We start from the raw sequence: 17,167 nt of genomic DNA on the forward strand, positions 1-17,167 counted from the left end.
CAGACACTCTCCAAACAATGCTCCCGGGCGCCCAGTCGGGTGGCGGACGGCGAGGCCACCGACGGCGAGGCCAGAGGAGCGCAACCCCGAGGTGAGTCCATGCTGCTTTTTGCAAATTCGGGCTCTTTTTGTCTGGCAAACGTGGCCTCCCGGGGTGGTGGTGGTGGTGGTGGGTTGCAAGAGCGCTGCGGTCGCCGAGCAGGGAAGCCCCTGTCGGTGTCGCCCTGGGTGACATGCGGCGGATCCGGCGAGTGGAGCGACTGAACCGCGTGCACCCGGGGTTGTGCTGGAGGTGGAGGCGCCGAGCGGGGAGAACTGGGGAGCCGGAGTGGTTTTCGATTCATTCGAGTATCGCGCTCTTTATAGGGGGAAACTTTCCTTCGAGTTCCGGGAGCGGGGAACCGACTGTTCTGATGGTTTTACTGGTCTGGCTGCTGTGTGCGATGGGAAACTGAAACGCTTTCCACCGCGAGCATTGTCAAAGGAGCAGAGAAGGAGAGATCGCTGGGGCTGCTCGGAACAGTTCCCTAAGACGATTTGGGAGTTAGGGTAGTTACCTCTTTTGCAGCAGCGGGCCTTGAGAAGCAACTAGGTAATACCTTTTTCCAAGCCCGAGCTGAGCTCCCTAAATGCAGTGAGCAGGTTCTTAACCTTTGCTTGTGCTGCCCCTTCCCTAACCGGCGAAACACACACACACACACACACACACACACACACACACACACGGAAAATAGAACCTCTCTACTTTATGTCTTGTGAGTGGGAATGGAGCCGCCTGAGTATTAGCAGCAAGCAGCGGCCACTGGCTCACTGTGTGTATTTCTCCCAGGTAAAGCTCAGCCAGCACATGGTTTGCAGAGCCGGTAGCAAAGCCCAAAGGTCTAGGGGCCAGGAGTTTTGCAATGCATTTAGCCCTGAGTCGGGTTTGAAAGGCTTTATTGATCACTGGGCTGAACTATCATTAACAACGCTTTTTCTTCCTTTTCTGAAAAGGAAATGTGACAGGAAACCCTAGGGAATTCTGCAGTTTGCTATCTTGGGGTCCTGTAGAACTCAGGTGTCCTTCTTATCAGTTTAGACTGTAGTGGGTGCAGAACCACATTCTTCCTGCTGAGATTAGATTACACAGCATTGGAGAAAGAAAAAAGAAAAGAGAAAGTTGTGTGAATATAACAACTTATCCTCTGTGTGTGTTGGTTAGGGGGTAGTTACAATTGTCACTTTCTCTCTTCTGCCTGGTTAACCCTCGCCAGCAAGAGTGTGTTGAAATCCACATGTATTTCCTTTTTCAGATGTTGCATTAATTTAATTGCCATATATAGATTTTTTTTGGTTAGAGTTTTCCGGAATTCTGTCACTTTAGAGTAAGGCGTAAGTAACTTGCTGTAAATATGAGGGGTATTTTGAGCCAAGATATTTAATTTTATGGATCTGACCACCCATTTTCTTCAGATTGTTCAAGAAATGGGGTGGGAGTGTATCTGACAGCTTTGGTCTTGTAAATTGTAGCCACAAATCTAGCGCAGAAGTTTGCAGAGATGAAGCTATTTTGTCATGGCTTAGATCAGAAAGAATGTTGAAATCTTTTTCTAATCTTACACTGCTGCCTCCCACTGCAATGGGGGAATTTGCATAATTCTGGGGGAGCCTCCCCTCAGAGGTAAGGAATGTGGGCTGAGAAGGTGCCATTCCCAGGCTGAGGAGCTGGCACCTGTGAGGTGTGTCAGCTCACTCCTGCATGGTGAGCGCCACTTGCTGCATGCTTCACCATTTTTTACTTAAAACAAATAGGAGGTACTTCCAGGCAAAGAAGTGCAATATGAAAAGGGCTCTTTCTGGCCAGACAGATATGGTGGTAAATTCTGTTTGCTTTGACTGAAAAACCAGTTTTAACAGGATATAGTTAGTGATGATGGCAAATCCATTGTCCCCTTATTCAATGGTGTCCCCTTTAAATACCCCTCCACTCCACCCTCCATCCTGGACAGGGGTGCTTTACCACTGAGTTACACCTTCAGCCCTTTTTGTTCTATATTTCTAGACAGGATCTTGCTAAGTCAGTGGGCCTGGCCTTGGACTGTGATTGCAGGTGTGCACCAGGGCAACTGGCCCCTTTAAACACCTTTGTGTCTCTGGGAAGTTTGGTGAAAGTTGAAACTGACCTGCAGAGAATTTCAGAGTTGACGCTGAGAGCAAAGACAACATCATAAACTAGGGAGGGGGGTCTCAAGGAAACCTGCAGGATAGTAATCCCGAGCCTACCTAACTCCCAGGGCTATTGCAGGCCGATGGCTATAAAGGAGGGTGAGTGGGGGGCTTAGAAAGTGGGGCATCTGGCACCAAGCAACCTCCCCATCACAAATTTGGGTTCCTGCTGGGGAGGAAATGAGATGTGGCCTTGCAAAACTGCTTCTTTGTGAATCTGTGGTAGCCGCTGAGGAAGTGGTTAGATGCCAACCTCCTCAGATAGCCCAGCTTGACCAAGAGCTGGCAGGAAGCTGATGAGCCCACACAGAGCTGGTTTCCAAGCTCTCTTCCTCCATCCCACAGAGGGGGCGTGGGAGCCTCTGCCTGTAATAGATGTGAGCCTGGCAGTGTCTTCTGTGACTGGGAAGGTCTAGTCAGCCTTGGCTCATCAGCTTCCCAGGAAGAACCCACTCCCCTCCCCTGAAGACCAAAACACTCCCTCCACTTTCCAGCTAGCCTGCATCTCTGAGACTGTAAGGGAAAGAGAAGCCCTGGGCTATGCCTCCTCTGCTTGTTGAAGCCGATGACTTGTCCTAGAGAACTTGGCAGGGAATGAACCTACTATTTGGGTGTAGTTGGAGAAGAAGAATTGAAATAGCAATCATTAAAGAAAAGGATCAAAGGCTCTAGGTGGTCACTGACAGTCTGTTCTTCTGGCTGTTCCTTTAGCTTAAAGATGGAGTTGGCTTCATTGTTAGCTTCGGAGGAAAAAGTGTTCCATTTAGCTTCAGCACTCCTTGAGTTTAAGCACCTCCGTCTGTGAGTGTGGGAGACAAGAAAGAGGGCGCTTCCCACAAAGGCTCTGGAATTTTCTTTGGAGCTCCTGGCACATTCCACCTGGTTAGTCCTGTTGATTGTTTAGAGAACATCAACCTCAAGCAGATTCTCACGGAGCAAAGTGGAGTGAAACCCTCAGGAGAAACCCTCTCTGTGTAGTGAGAATCTGTTTACCTCCAGGACTCAAGGAAGAACAGGAATGAGGAACAGGGAGCAGCAAGCTCCTCAGTATTTCCTCAGTATCTGGAACCATGAGGTGAGGTGAAGGACTGCCAGCAAAGTTGCCTTCTCTTGCCAGAAGCACCAAACCCTGTGTCCTTGGACGAGTGTCAGATTTTGTCCTTGCTGAAGTTTCCCCACCTGTAGAATGGGGATCACAGCTGCCAATGGGATGTTATTCAGATTAACTGGCTAATGTTTGCAGCCCTTTGATCTCCTGGGGGGTGAATTTACAGGGGGCATGGTGCAAACTGGGCTTCCAGCTTTATTCTCAGAAGAACTGATCTCTTTCAAGAAGCTGATCTTCACCCCTGAGCTACGATAGGGAAAATAACTATCCGATAATCGCTTCTCTTATATTCTGTCCAGTCACTTTCAGGCCAGGACTGTGATGACCATGCATTTCTCTCTCTTCTGTCTTCCTCCTTGGCTTGCAGTGCCCAGCTTTGATGACCTCACTCAGCTCAGGCAGGGTTGAACCCAAGGAAGAGGAGGGGCCAGAATTCCCAGATGTCAAATCTCCTGACAAGGTGCCCCTGGAGGATGGACCAGCACCACACCTCTTCCTCAACCATTCCCACCTCCACCTGTCCGGCATACGGATGACAATGCCCATTTCAGCCCTTCTATTTTTTTTGGCTGGAGGGTGGTGCCAGGGATTGAACTTGGTCACTTGGTCACTGAGCCACAACCCCAGCCCTATTTTTGAATTAGATTTAGAGACAGGGTCTCACTGAGTTGTTTAGCACCTCACTTTTTGCTGAGTCTGGTTTTGAACTCAGGATCCTCCTGCCTCAGCCTCTGGAGCCACTGGGATCACAGGCGTGTGCCATTGTGCCTGGCCCTGATTTTATTTTAATAGAGTTCTTGATCAAAAATTGTGAGTTATCTAAATGAAACATGTAATCCTGGCTTGGGTCCTGGAGGCCACCTATCTGCCCTTAAATTGCTATAAGAGACGTTACTAGGATAATCAACATCTTAAAACTACGTAAAGGTATTGAATCAATATTACTTTCTGGTTGTGAATTGGGTATTGTGGTTAGACATGCAAATTATTAAATGGTTCAGGGGGAAAAGTATGTGTATGTGAAAAGATAAAGCAAAGAAAGTCAATGTAATAAAATATTAGAAAATCTGGAAAAAAATTGTGAGTTATCATCTGGAAGCCATTGTTTTTATTTGGTGTACTACTTTGAGGTTTTTCTTTCTCTGGGGCAGCGCCTTATGCTCTGGACTCCCTCTGCAGTATCTTAAAGAATATATCAAGGAGGTACAGGCTTCCCTTCTCAAACTCCATGATTCCCTTTTATAACTGTCCCACACCCTCAAGTACTCAGTGTTTTAGGGACCTGAAATGTCTTTTATTTTGTGTCTAGTTTTTGCAGCTCCTGATAAGGTCACTCCACTAGAGAGCGTCCAAGAACATTGTGACAAGAGCGTGAGGGCCCCAGAATAAATGGAATACTCGTCTTTACCTTGTTGCTCCTCCTTACCCCACTGTGTCCTCTGTTCTCTTCCCTAATCAGATAATTAGACTCTAATTGCTAATACACCCATCTTCTAATCAGGCCAGTGATCTGCCTTTCCAGGAGACTGCTCCAGGACCTACCTCTGTCTTCCACAAGACTACGCCAGAGGGCTGGGCACAAGATGAACCAGCACACTACTGGCCCACGATGCTCCAGACCATCCGACTGAACCCTGAGAGCCCCAAAATGTCTGCGTGCAGTGACTTTGTGGAGCACATCTGGAAGCCCGGGTCCTGCAAGAACTGCTTCTGCCTACGGAGCGACCACCAGCTGGCAGTTGGCTGTCCCCAGCCCAGAGCAGGCAGCCTGCCCCCTCCACCACGCCTGCCCCCCAGGCCTGAGAATTGCCGCCTGGAAGATGAAGGTGTGAACAGCTCACCCTACTCCAAGCCCACGATTGCTGTGAAACCCACCATGATGAGCTCAGAGACTTCCGACTTGTGGACAGAGGCCAACCTGAGTGCTGACGTCCAGCAGGTGAGGCTGACTAACCCCTGTGGTATTTTAATAGGGGCTGCTTCTTTTCTAACACTTGGTGACTGGCTGGCAGCCAGGGAGGGCTGTTGGAGCAAGAATCCAGTAGGATGGCTGCCCGTTGGCTTGCCCAGAGATTGCTTTGCCCTGACTGTTGCTATTTGGCGATTGCCACCCTCCTTTGTATCTGTCCCTTTAGGCTAATTATTGTCTCCAGTCCCTCAGATTTCCTCCTATGATATGGAGACTTGTCTCAGGGCAGACCAAAAATGAAAAACCTCTTTTAAAAATTTCAACTGATTATTTAGCAAGGCCCTAAGCAACTTAGTGATACCCTGTTTCAAAATACAAAATTTAAAAAAAGGGCTGGGGATGTGGCTCAGTGTTAAAGCACCCCTGGGTTCAATCCCCCATACCAAAAAAGAAAAATAAAAAATTCAACTGAAAATTTTAAATTTATACACAATTAGCAGTCATTACATAATGAATCTCATGCATACAACACTCATCAACATAAGCTTCAAAATCCATCAGCTCATGACCAATCTTGTTTCATCTCTGACCTTATGCACCAATTGCATATCGTTTTAGTAATGTTAAAATATAAAGGTTTTTATTAAAAAAAAAAACAATGCCATTACCACACTTAAAATATTAACACAAATTATTTATTATCATCTAATACTCAGGGAGGGTTCATAATCCCCCCCCCCTTTTTTTGTACCAGGGATTGAATTCAGGGGTGCTTAAATACTTACTAAGCCTCATCCCCAGCCCTTATTTATTTATTTATTTATTTAGAGACAGAGTTTTATTAAGTTGCTTAGGCCCTCAGCCTTCCAGGCTGCTGGACTTACAGACACATACCACCACTACATTCAGCTTATAATTTTGAAGCTTGGATTTAACAAACAGTTTTGATCTAGAATCTGTTGAAACAGTTACATCCCTAAAGGTTAGATCTTTCTGCTCATCTCACAGATAACTCTTAGAAAGGTATAATAATTGAGATGACACATAGCCCAGCTCTACTGGAATCTGCTGACTTTGGACACATCTTGGAGGCTGTATGTCTAAGACATTCCTAAGAACTGCTTGCTCCATGTTGACCTCTTTGCATGTTCTAGTTTTTCTCAGCCAATGTGGTGAGTGGATCAGGAAGGGTGTGTGAGCTTTATGTGAAAACAAAGGTCAATTTTAAATCGGAGGAGGCTTAATTGAAGAGAGGCATTTCCTGTGGTTGCTATGAGTTCCATGTCCCTCACAGGGCTGTTCCATTTTCCCTAAACTGGTTACACCCATTCGCCAGGCCATTCCCTACACCTTCAACCTTCACCTACATAAGCCAGGGACTCTCTAAGTTCTGAATCCTTTGGGAAAGGAGCCAAATGCAGGCCCTACTTTGAAACTGTTTCTAAAAGGGGTGGTGATAGGGACTTTAGAAGGGAAGGAAAAGGGAACAGGGATGGGAATGGCTAGTCCACATCTCTCTTTCATAGCCCAACTGGTCCAGTCACTTAGGCAGCTCTGGCTGAGGTAACCATTGTTAACTGGGAAAAAGAGCCGCTTTTTAGCTTTGCCTGAGGCAGAACCCAGCTAGGAGAGAAGAAGCCTGGACCCAACTAAGAGTGATCCCTCACTTCCTGCCCTGCCCGGCCACACGCCCCAGGTGTTTAAAAATCATATGACTTCTGTTTCTTCTGGAATGCACCGTGACAGGGTTATCAAAAAGCCAACCAACAGAAAGCAAAAACTTAAAACCAAACCCTCTATTTTCCAAGCCTGTTAGAGACCTATTTCACCCAACACTTGTGACAAAGGGAAAATGTTCTCTTTGAGGGTTTGTGGGGTTTTTGGGTTTTTTTTCCTATCTCACAGACTTAAGCCAAAAGCATTACAGACCCTGGGTGGGAAGCTGGGCTCAGTGGGTGCCCCAGCAATGCTCCTAAGCGTGGGGACATCAGAAGGGGGGCGTGTCCCAGAGTCCCTGCTCCCACGTGCTCGCACTGCACTATAGAAGGCAGTTGACAGTGTCATGGCACTTGGTTGTCACTTTTTCTCTCTTTTTCCTCTGACAAGGTCTAATATAAGTCTTTTCACCTTGGACTGTGTAGGCACTCTGGAGACGAGCCCCCGGCAAGCTCCCCCTCCCAAAGCAGGAAAACATGCCCATAGTTTACCTGGGCAGCTTCCGCGGCATACAGAAGCCTGCTGCTCCCCCTGCCTGCACGGATGGTGGCCCTCGCTGCCCTCCTGCCTACGCCATGGTGGGCCTGCACAACGTGGAGGCCCGCGGGGAAAAGAACATCGCCGTCCACCCTGGGAGCTTCCCCGACGAGAAGCCTGGACGGGAAGAGAAACCCTCCTTTCCCTACCAAGAGCTGCCCACGGCTCAGGAGAGCTTCCGCCAGAAATTGGCAGCGTTTGCCGGGATGACATCTGGCTGTCCCAAGAGCCCTAGGCCCTGCCCCTCTCCTCAGCCCCTGCGGGAGTCCCTGCCCTCTGAGGATGACAGTGACCAAAGGTGCTCCCCCTCTGGGGACAGTGAAGGCGGAGAATACTGCTCCATTGTGGACTGTTGCCCCGGGAGCCCTGTCGCCAAGGATGCTGCTCATGCTGAGGGCTCCCGGGGCAGACCTGGCCCAGGGACCTGCTCGCCCACCTGCTGGGAGCAGGGAACTTGTGCTGGGCCTAAGGACGAGGAGAAGCGGGTTCTGAGCTTCCCCAATGAGTGCTGTGGCCAGGGCCCCACAGCCAACAGGCCCCACCTGGGGCCCAAGAAGCTGTCCCTTGCTTCAGACGCTACCAGTTCTTCTGATGGCCTGTCCTGCGGCAGCACCAACAGTGGCGCCAGCAGCCCCTTCGCTGCCCACCTTGAGAGTGATTACTGCTCCCTGGTGAAGGAACCAGAGTCTGGGAAGCAACAGGACTCGGGCTGCCACTTGGTGACCTCTAGCAGATGCCCAGGGCTGGCTGGAGAGCCCCAGGCCCCACCCCACCCCAGGGAGTCTGTACAGCCAGAGCCCATCTATGCCGAGAGCACCAAGAGGAAGAAACCAGTGCCAGTGCCTTCCAGGCCACAGGCCAAGGCAGAACAGGCAGCAGCTACTCAGGGCCAGGGCCAGGGCCAGGGCCAGGGCCAGGTATGGACAGGTGATGTCTGGACTCAGAAAACAGTGTCTGGCTGGAGTCAGGACAGGGAAGGCTCAGACAGGACTCCCCAGGTGTCAGCTACCATTACAGTTATGGCGGCCCACCCAGAAGAGGACCATCGGACCATCTACCTGAGTAGCCCTGACTCTGCAGTGGGGGTGCAGTGGCCACGTGGGCCTGTGAGCCAGAACTCAGAGGCTGGTGAAGAGCAGACCTCAGATGGGCAGGGACCGAGCTCCAGTGAGAGCCATCCTCATGATGCGACTGAGAGCCCACCCAAAGCAAGGCCTGCCATCCCCCCCAAGCTGTCTAAGAGTAGCCCTGGTGCATCACCATCTTCTTCCCCACTGGCTGACCCCAGTGAGGGGAGCTCCAGTGGCAATGGCATTGGACCCCAGCCTTCATCCCAAGGCCCCACTGACCCCACTTCTTCCTGTCGGATCAATGGCATTGTCAGCAATGAGCCTGCCAGATGTCCTCCTCCCGCCACCTCTTCAGCCTTGGACCAGAGGCGGCCCAGGTACCAGACTGGTGCCTGGAGTCGTCAGTGCCGGATAGAGGAAGAGGAGGAAGTGGAGCAGGAATTGTTGAGTCAAAGCTGGGGAAGAGAGACAGAAAATGGCATCATGGACCATTCAAATTCCTCTACCTGGCATCGTCTCCACAGCATGGATGGCTCCTCTGGACAGAATAGCAAAGCTGGGACTGGGATGAGCAAATCAGCTTCTTTTGCCTTTGAGTTTCCCAAGGACAGAAGCAGGATGGAGGCATTCTCACCTCCTCCCCCACCTCCAAAGTCCAGGTGAGTAACAGTGTCCTGTGGGAAAACAACTTGGCTCTAAAGGAAAAGTACCTGCTTGCAGGTCCAGGGCCTCTCTCCAGAAAGCTTGGCCTTTGCTGCCTTGCTGGAAGGCCTTTAGGCCCAACCTCCAGGCCTCCCCTCTGGGCACCAGTGTCTGCCCAGAGGCCATTGTGCCTTTATGTAAATTTTGAAGAGGCCCAGTGCAGCCTTTAGAGAAAAAGAATTATTGTTTGTGCTGGAGCTTTGCAAACAAACTTACAAGCAGAGCCCTGCAGGGATTGGCTATTTGCAATGAATCTTTAAGGAGCTGGGGTTGTGGCTTAGTGGTAGAGCACTTGCCTAGCGGGTGAGGCACTGGGTTCGATTCTCAGCACGTATGTAAATGAATAAATCATGAATAAATCAATAAACATCTAAGGAATGAATCTTTTAAAGAATGAATCTTTTAAAGCTAGAGGTATAGCTCAGGGTGGAATGCATGCTTGCGGGGGACTCTGGGTTCCATCCTCAGCACCACAAAAAGTAAAAATGGTATTGGGGGGGTGGTGAGAAACCCTGCCAGGCTGTCACCCTTATGGTATCCATATTTTTATACCTGGTACTCTTTTGTTCCACATCTTTCTCTCTCTCTCTCTCTCTCTCTCTCTCTCTCTCTGGTACTAGGAACTGAACCCAAGGTTGCTTTATCACTGAACAACATTCTCAGCCTTTTTTTGCCTTTTTAAAAATTTTCAGACAGGGGCTTGCTGAAGCTAGCCTCAAACTTGCTATCCTCCTGCCTCAGCCTCCCAAGTTGCTGGGCCTGGGTTTTTGTTCTTTTATAAGTGTCTTCTGCAGGATTTTTTTTAAGGAACTCTGAAGCTTTTTATTTGTATAAGCATGCAAAAGAGGGCTAAAGAAAGCAAAACAGGCAAAGCCAAGTGTGTGCTTAATAAACTATTACCCGGATGGTGATTAGGTACTGGGGCTAAAATTAGAAAAGAAGAAGCTTTGCACTTGGTTAGTAACTCTCAGATGTTTATTTTTTTATTTTATTTTTTCAGTTCTGGGGATTGAACCCAGGGCTTTGTACATGCTAGACAAGCGCTCTACCACTGAGCTACACCCCCAGTCCTCAGATGTGGTTTTTAAAGGAAAAAAAAAAATGTAGTTTCATGTTAGCACGTTGAATCTCACAGCTTTTCGCACAGCCTCGCTGCTATCCTGCCAGTTTAAAGTACCTTTCAAAGGCTCCAGAAAAATAAATGCCTTTTTAAAGGTATTGAGCTGTGCATGGGATTTAAATTGTGAGGGGGGAAAAAATTCCTCAGTGAAAGCAAAACTGATTTTATCAGGGAAAAAAAGAAACCTGCTGTTTAAAAAAAAAAAAGACAGATTTCTCTAGTCCTGTCATTGCCAGTATTCTGTTTCAGTGGATGTGCCCTAGGTTGATGTCAGAAACAAGGGAATTGACCACAGAGAGAAGCAGCTGTGACACTTGACTTTGAACGTTAAGGCTCTCAGGATGTGATGTGATCTAACATGGGCTTATTCTCATGACCATCATCCCTTTGTTCTGGTAATGCACAGGCTGCCTACCATGCAGAATAGACACCTTTCAGATCGTCAGGTGATTGCAGACTCTTTGGCTACAATTTTAACTCCCTGAATGAATGAACAATTCACCAGCCAAAATGAACTCCCATCTATATAATACTTCCTAAGGGTATGTTAGACATGATATGTTAGACATGACAACTCACTTCAGGTATGTTAGACATGATAACTCACTTCAGCCCTAAAGGGGAAGAATTACCATCCCCAATCCCTAGGTGACAAGACAGATATAGAGAGCTGAAGTAACCTGTCCAAGGCCACAACCGTACCTAGCAGTCCAGCCCCAAGTCTGTGCTCCTAAACATACAGGACACATGGTCAGGCATAGGAGCATCAGCCCATTGTATTTGTGTGCCTCTGTTTCTGGTAGACTGGTGGAAAGTACCATTGTCAGTGTCAGAAAACCAAGTTTATACTCCATCTCTTTTATTGAGTGGCCTTGCACAAGCTGTTTACTGTGATTTGAGTTTTCGGGTTCCTCTTTTTCTAAAATGGGATGATGATAATACTTTCATAACATCCTATTACTGAAATAAGTCGAACAACCGAATCTAATGGGGGAGGTAAGTTGTAATGTAGTCAGAAGCCACCCAGAGCTGTTAAGTGTGGCAGCAACCACCCATACCCTATAATAGAAACCAGCCTGGTCCGGTCCCGGAAATGCCACCTGAGCCTGGGGAAGTAACTAAAACTTTCTCACTTGAGAATCACAGTGCTTGGAGAAATCCCAGTAACCATAGCAGCATGACTCAGGAAGGGTTTTAATTAGCATCTGGATTGAGATCAGAGTTTTTCAGTCCAATATGTTTTGATAAAACCCTTGGAGTAAATTTAGCTCAAATCAGGTAGGAATCTCAGAGGTTCCAGCTCTTAAAGAACAAAACAAAAAGATTAAAAAAAGTTCTTACTTTGGGAGAAAAATGTGGGAAGTAAAATTAACTTAAGGGAACACAGAAAAAAAGAAAAGAGCATCTTGTATTATTTAAAATAAGCCAAACTAGTCCATTTGAAAAGCATTTTCATTTAAGCATTGCTGACATAATCCTTTGAATCTTCATGTCCCCCCTGTGAAGAGATAAGAGGGAAGGCTTGGGACCATAAGCTGACTTTTAAATCTGGAATTCCTCTGGGGAGAGAGGGTACCATGAAGCCTAAAGCCTTCAAACCTAGCGGATTGAGGTATAGGCAAATCAAGAGGGTTAGTGAGAATTCAGCCCATAGCTGATTCAGTACCAACACCAGTGTGCACCAGTTATTATGGCAGGCTGATGTCTATTTTCCAAAATGGAAGTTATGGAACATCTTCAAGCAATGTGGGAAGTTAAGCCGATTTCTTGCATGGACCCATCTGTTAAATGGTTTCTATATCTAATGATTAGATATATGTATGCTTTATGCGCTCTGAACTCTAGAAAAATAATTACTTCAAGCAGGGCTATGTTACTTTCCACTTACACAGTATGGAGAGATGGACAGATTTGTCTGCTTTCTTGGGCCACCATGGAAGAACAGAGAATGAATTTCTGGGTTGTCTATCATCCCCCTCCAACCTGGAGGGGAAAAAATAGATGTCAAGAATGACTTGGTTTTCCTATGGTCCGGTTTCGACTGTTTGATAGTAGCCTGTCTATGTTTGAGATACTGTCTTCTGTAAGCTCCCATTTGCATTCCTGAGAAACCTCTTGCTGTAATGTCCTGCAGAATAAAGATCCTCCAGGTACGTTTAATGTACTGAAGGGTCTTGCTCTGGATGTGTTTAGAGTGCACCCTCTTCCTGAGCAGGTAAGGAACAGTTTGGGCCTTTCCTGACCCTCTGCTGCTAAGGCAACCTCCTATACCCGAACACTCACATGTACTTAGAATGATGGACCACACCATCTCTGGGTCATTCTGCAGGTTATAAGGTGAGGATTGACAAGTACTGTTGGTTAAGAGATGAAATCCTGCAGGCAAGAGGCATGGCCTGTTAAACATCACCTTCAAGACTTAGGGCAGTTTAATGAGCTGCAGTACCTATGGAAACAATTAAGATGCAAAATAATGACATTTCTTTCTGCCCTTTGTTTCTTTGCAGATGCAAACCTAGTTTGAAATGACTTATGACTTTAACAAGTCAGTTAAAGGAGAGTCATCTAGTTAATGCAGACAAGTGTTTCACAAGGAAACCCCAAATTAGGATGATAGACCTGAGCATGGAGGTGAAATTGAGGATGACAGGTGAATCAGAAATGAGACAGGTTTATATAGTTTTAGTTCCCAAATAGTCTGGTTCCAGGGAGATAAGACTAATCAATAGTTTCCTCCAAGAAAGTGAGAGATGTGTTTGTTTTAAAATTATCACTCAGGACCATTTTAATTTTAACTCACTGCCTGGTCAGTTCTTCCCTTCCTCTCAAGGATGCTGGGGAGCAGAGGCTGAGTATGTCCTTGGGCTTTTTCTCCCTCTTACAGTTGTTCCTGCATTGCTTCTTGGCAGACAGGTAGACACAGTGTCATAAACAGAGCTCTTTTCTGTTCACAGAAGTGGATGCTTTGCTAACCCAAGGAACCAAAATGACTTTGTTGTGTGGTCTCTCTTGTAACCTGGTCACTCAGCACGAGGCCCGTGGATGACAATAGAGTGAGTGAGGTGGCTGTTTATCTCCAGACTCCATATCCAATCTGATTAAAGCTCCAGGTGCTTTGTTCTGAAGGCTCCCTGTACTGAAGTGAGTTTCAGGGGGTGGTACCCGTTTACTAGGAAATCCAATAGTTTCGGTGCTTCTTGAGCTTATCTGTGTGGCATTTGAAAATCACAGTTTATATAAGGAAGCTCTGTATTTAGATAATCTTCTTTAACTATGTTTAGCCTTCTTGACCAAATTTAAATAAATAGGCTAGAATTGGTCAGAGAGAAATGAATCCTGGGCCTACTCCAGTGGGAGAAATTCCCCCCTCCCTACTGTCCCTCGCCAGTTGCACACAGAGATTGGCGAAGGAAACAGCCTGTGTATCAGCAGTGCAAGTTCATATTCTGTGCTAGGCCAGAGGCAAATTAAAAGTTAGCCTCTCCTATGAATTTGTAGATAGAACCTGGAAGCATGGGGGACAGTCCATGTGCCATAAGCATTGAAATTGATTCCCATCTTCCTGTTCTGTAATATTCAAGAAAAAAAAATCACTGACCTGACAGTAATTTATATGAACTCGTAAGACATTCTAATTTTGAGCATACATCTTTGTCTAAGGCGAGGAATTAGAGATTCTTTAATTCATCAAATATCTACCAATTGCCTGCTTTTTGTTGGGCTCTGTGCAAGGCATTTAAAACGCCAGTTACTGGGGTTCTGTCTTAAGGATTCTGAGGGTTGAGTTGATATGAATTAAATCAGCAGATGTGCAGCACAACTGCCAAAGGCTCGCTCCTGCTTTGATTTTCTTTGATGAGTTCTGTTCTCAGAGGATCTGGATTCTTTCTCTATAAAATAGGCCAGGTGCTCCTTGACGATAAAGAGCATGCTTAGCCATTCTGGGAGGTCTAGACTGGTTCCTGGCATAGAGTAGATGCTCAAGAAATGTGTTTTAAATGGGACAGTTGTAGGCAGAGACCATGCCCTGTTTATTTCATTTTACAGAAAAGCATCTGACTTCAGGCTTGGCACATAATAGGTTGCTCAAGACTTATTGGGAGAAGCAGCCCAGTGGGGCTTTGAATCTGAAGGATCCATCCTGCTTGCCTGGACACTGTGTTCATGCCTGTTTTTGCATGGAACACAGCATGTCTTCTGTTGCGTTAAAATGGGTCCATGTTTGCTTCTCTTGAAGAAATTGTAAACTTCTGGGTATGCAGGGGCCACAGCTCTTCCTAGACTTCTCTATAAAGTACCTTTCACAGAAATTGACACCCAACAGGTGTTCAATGCAGAATTGAATTTTAAAGGCCATTGGGCACTATAGATGAAATATTTCTTGATTTGATTTTTCACTGGATGTGGTTTATAACTCTGTGGCTGTCCATGCTCAATAAAACATTGTCACCATAAGTTAAAGAAGTTGAGGTTAATAATTGTTCATGCTTCAAGGTGGGCAAACACCACATGGGCACAATACATACTTTCATGGATTAATTACTCTCTAATGATTATACATTTCACTTTTGCAAGTGGGTTTTATTACACTGCCCCCGCTCCCTTTTTTAAAAAAAGCTGAGCAGGTGTGTAGAGCCAGCCCTCTCTGTCACAAGAATGTTCTTTCAGGGAGCAATCATCTAAGAACTTTTTTTTTTCTTTAACCCAGTAAGTTACCGAGTAATTCTAGGGTGTGGTTTTGCTTCTCTGAGAACAGATTTTTTTCATAGTCTCTGAGGGGGGTTGGAAAACACAAACTTGGACTATACGATTGCGCCTCCTCTGTCTATCATGCAGACAGAGGGACTTTGTTCCTAGAATGGCTGGCCTACTTTTTTGGGCACAAAGGTCACCAATTGGTGAGAAATATTCTCTACTAGTGGCCCAAGGAATGTTTTGTCATTGGATTGTTGTTTTGATTGAATTTGTACTTCTTCTATCAGGGTCGATTAATCAACTATAAAGAATCATTTGTGCCCTTTTCTGCAGCTAATACGTTTCAGAGTTGGAAGGTCTATAGGCCAGGTGCTCCTTGAAGATAAAGTCTTCATTCTCTATGTTTAAATTGCTCATTATTTCTTTTATTGACTTTTGGGCAGATCCCTAAAGATGCTGGGTGTTATGAGTGTTTGTGCTGTTCCCATAAAACTTTGGAAAATTCCTTGCCTTGATTAGCTTGTGTCCAGTACCCTGGATGGCTTATTCTCTGTGCTTCTCTGTCAGGCAGACTAATAGAAACAATTCTTCTTTGTTCAGTGATAAGGGGAACTTTCAGGTTGAAGACTACCTTTAAAAAAAAAAAAAAAAAAAAAAAAAACCTTCCCTTTTACTCAGATATTTTGCTGTTGAGTTAATTTTAGTATCTGTCACTATCAAATGATCTTGACTCCTCGGTAATTTGTTTTTTTACCCATTTCATACCCATTTATACATGTGCTATAAAAATTTTTCTGACATGCACTTGTAGATCACTAAGAAAAGGGAAGGAAAGTCTGGAATTTGCATCATTTAATATAATTCTTCATATGTACTGATCAAAAGAAAAATAAGATTTTGTGACTGTATAATCTTGAACCGTGAAGGCAGTTGGGTTGCATCCTCTATGCCAATCCTGATCAGTTGGAAGACTGCTCTGGAGCTCCCTGTGGGAACCCACCCATAGCAAAGTTTGCCACCATCAATTGGTACTGTCTGCAGGTCATGCAGAGGTAGGGGTACAGGCACAGGTGCCAGCTACTTGCAATCCAGTCTTAAAATCTAAAATTTACCATTTAAAATGTGAAATATTTGATAGTCAATAACCATTATCTGTGTTAGCTTAAGAATTCAAGAATTCCCTTACTTTGTGGATGGGGTCTGTGGTCTGTCTAGCCCCATGGCCCTAAGCTCAGTATTTGGCAGAAGATATCATCCTCTTTGATCACAGCCTCACATTTCAGACAAGATGCCAAAATGTTTTGTCTCCTCCCAGGGAAATTATTATAACTACTCTATGAATTTTAACCTTTTGAGAACTCAGTATTGAAATAAACAGCAACTACCCTTAAGTGTATTACCCATTATTTAAAGTATTGTTTTCCTTTACAAACTTAAATTTACTTTTTCAGTCCCTAATTGTTGAGCAATGTCTGGTCACTTAGCCTTTCCTCTTTGGCTTGTCCCTCTGATTTCCTGTGTCCAAAATTAAGGGTGAGTTCAGGAGATGGTAGATGCAGAAGGTGTGTCAGAATCCTCTAGAAGGCTAGTTTATGCATGAAAATTAGGTATTATTAATTGGGGAAATAGAACAAAACTATTGTTTTCATAACACATAGTACACAGAGTTTTTTAACACTTCTTGACTGTTAATAAGGTAGATTTTTTTTTTTGCAGTGCTAGGTACTGAACCCAGGGTCTTGTGCATGTATGTTAGGCAAGTACTGTACCACTGAGCTACATCCCCAGCCTCTAGACCATCTTTCTTTTAGAGATGCTCAACTGGGGACAGGCATGTTCCTAGGAGATAATAGAAGAAAACCAGGACAGATATTTGCTGATGTGTCATATTTACTTGGTAACCCCCCTTCACATCTCGCATAATGTCTTTTCTCTACTCATGTCCTCTCCAAAACTTGAAATAGAGAAATTGTCTATCAGTGAATGCTAAACTCAGACACTTAACCCCACAGCTTATCCTACTCAGTGCTTCTCCAGTTTTCCTACAAACCATAAGTGGGCCAGACCTTGCAGGTCAGGATCTGAGACTTTTTTTTTTTTTTTTT

General features: G+C 45.7%; 1 protein-coding gene across 1 annotated transcript in view; it reads left to right on the top strand.

Moving 5' to 3' along the window:
• Positions 1-6: 6 nt before the first annotated feature.
• Prag1 (PEAK1 related, kinase-activating pseudokinase 1) overlaps positions 7-17,167 on the top strand; it is a 57,166-nt gene continuing 40,005 nt past the window's right edge. Inside the window, exons 1-3 of the mRNA XM_015486025.2 lie at positions 7-91; positions 4,836-5,252; positions 7,364-9,204. Of these exons, the coding sequence (XP_015341511.1) occupies positions 4,923-5,252; positions 7,364-9,204 (2,171 nt within the window). The 5' untranslated portion in view covers positions 7-91; positions 4,836-4,922. The remainder of the gene's footprint in view (positions 92-4,835; positions 5,253-7,363; positions 9,205-17,167) is intronic.

The sequence above is a fragment of the Marmota marmota genome, unplaced genomic scaffold (assembly GCF_001458135.2).
Source record: "Marmota marmota marmota unplaced genomic scaffold, marMar, whole genome shotgun sequence".
Taxonomy (NCBI): domain Eukaryota; kingdom Metazoa; phylum Chordata; class Mammalia; order Rodentia; family Sciuridae; genus Marmota; species Marmota marmota.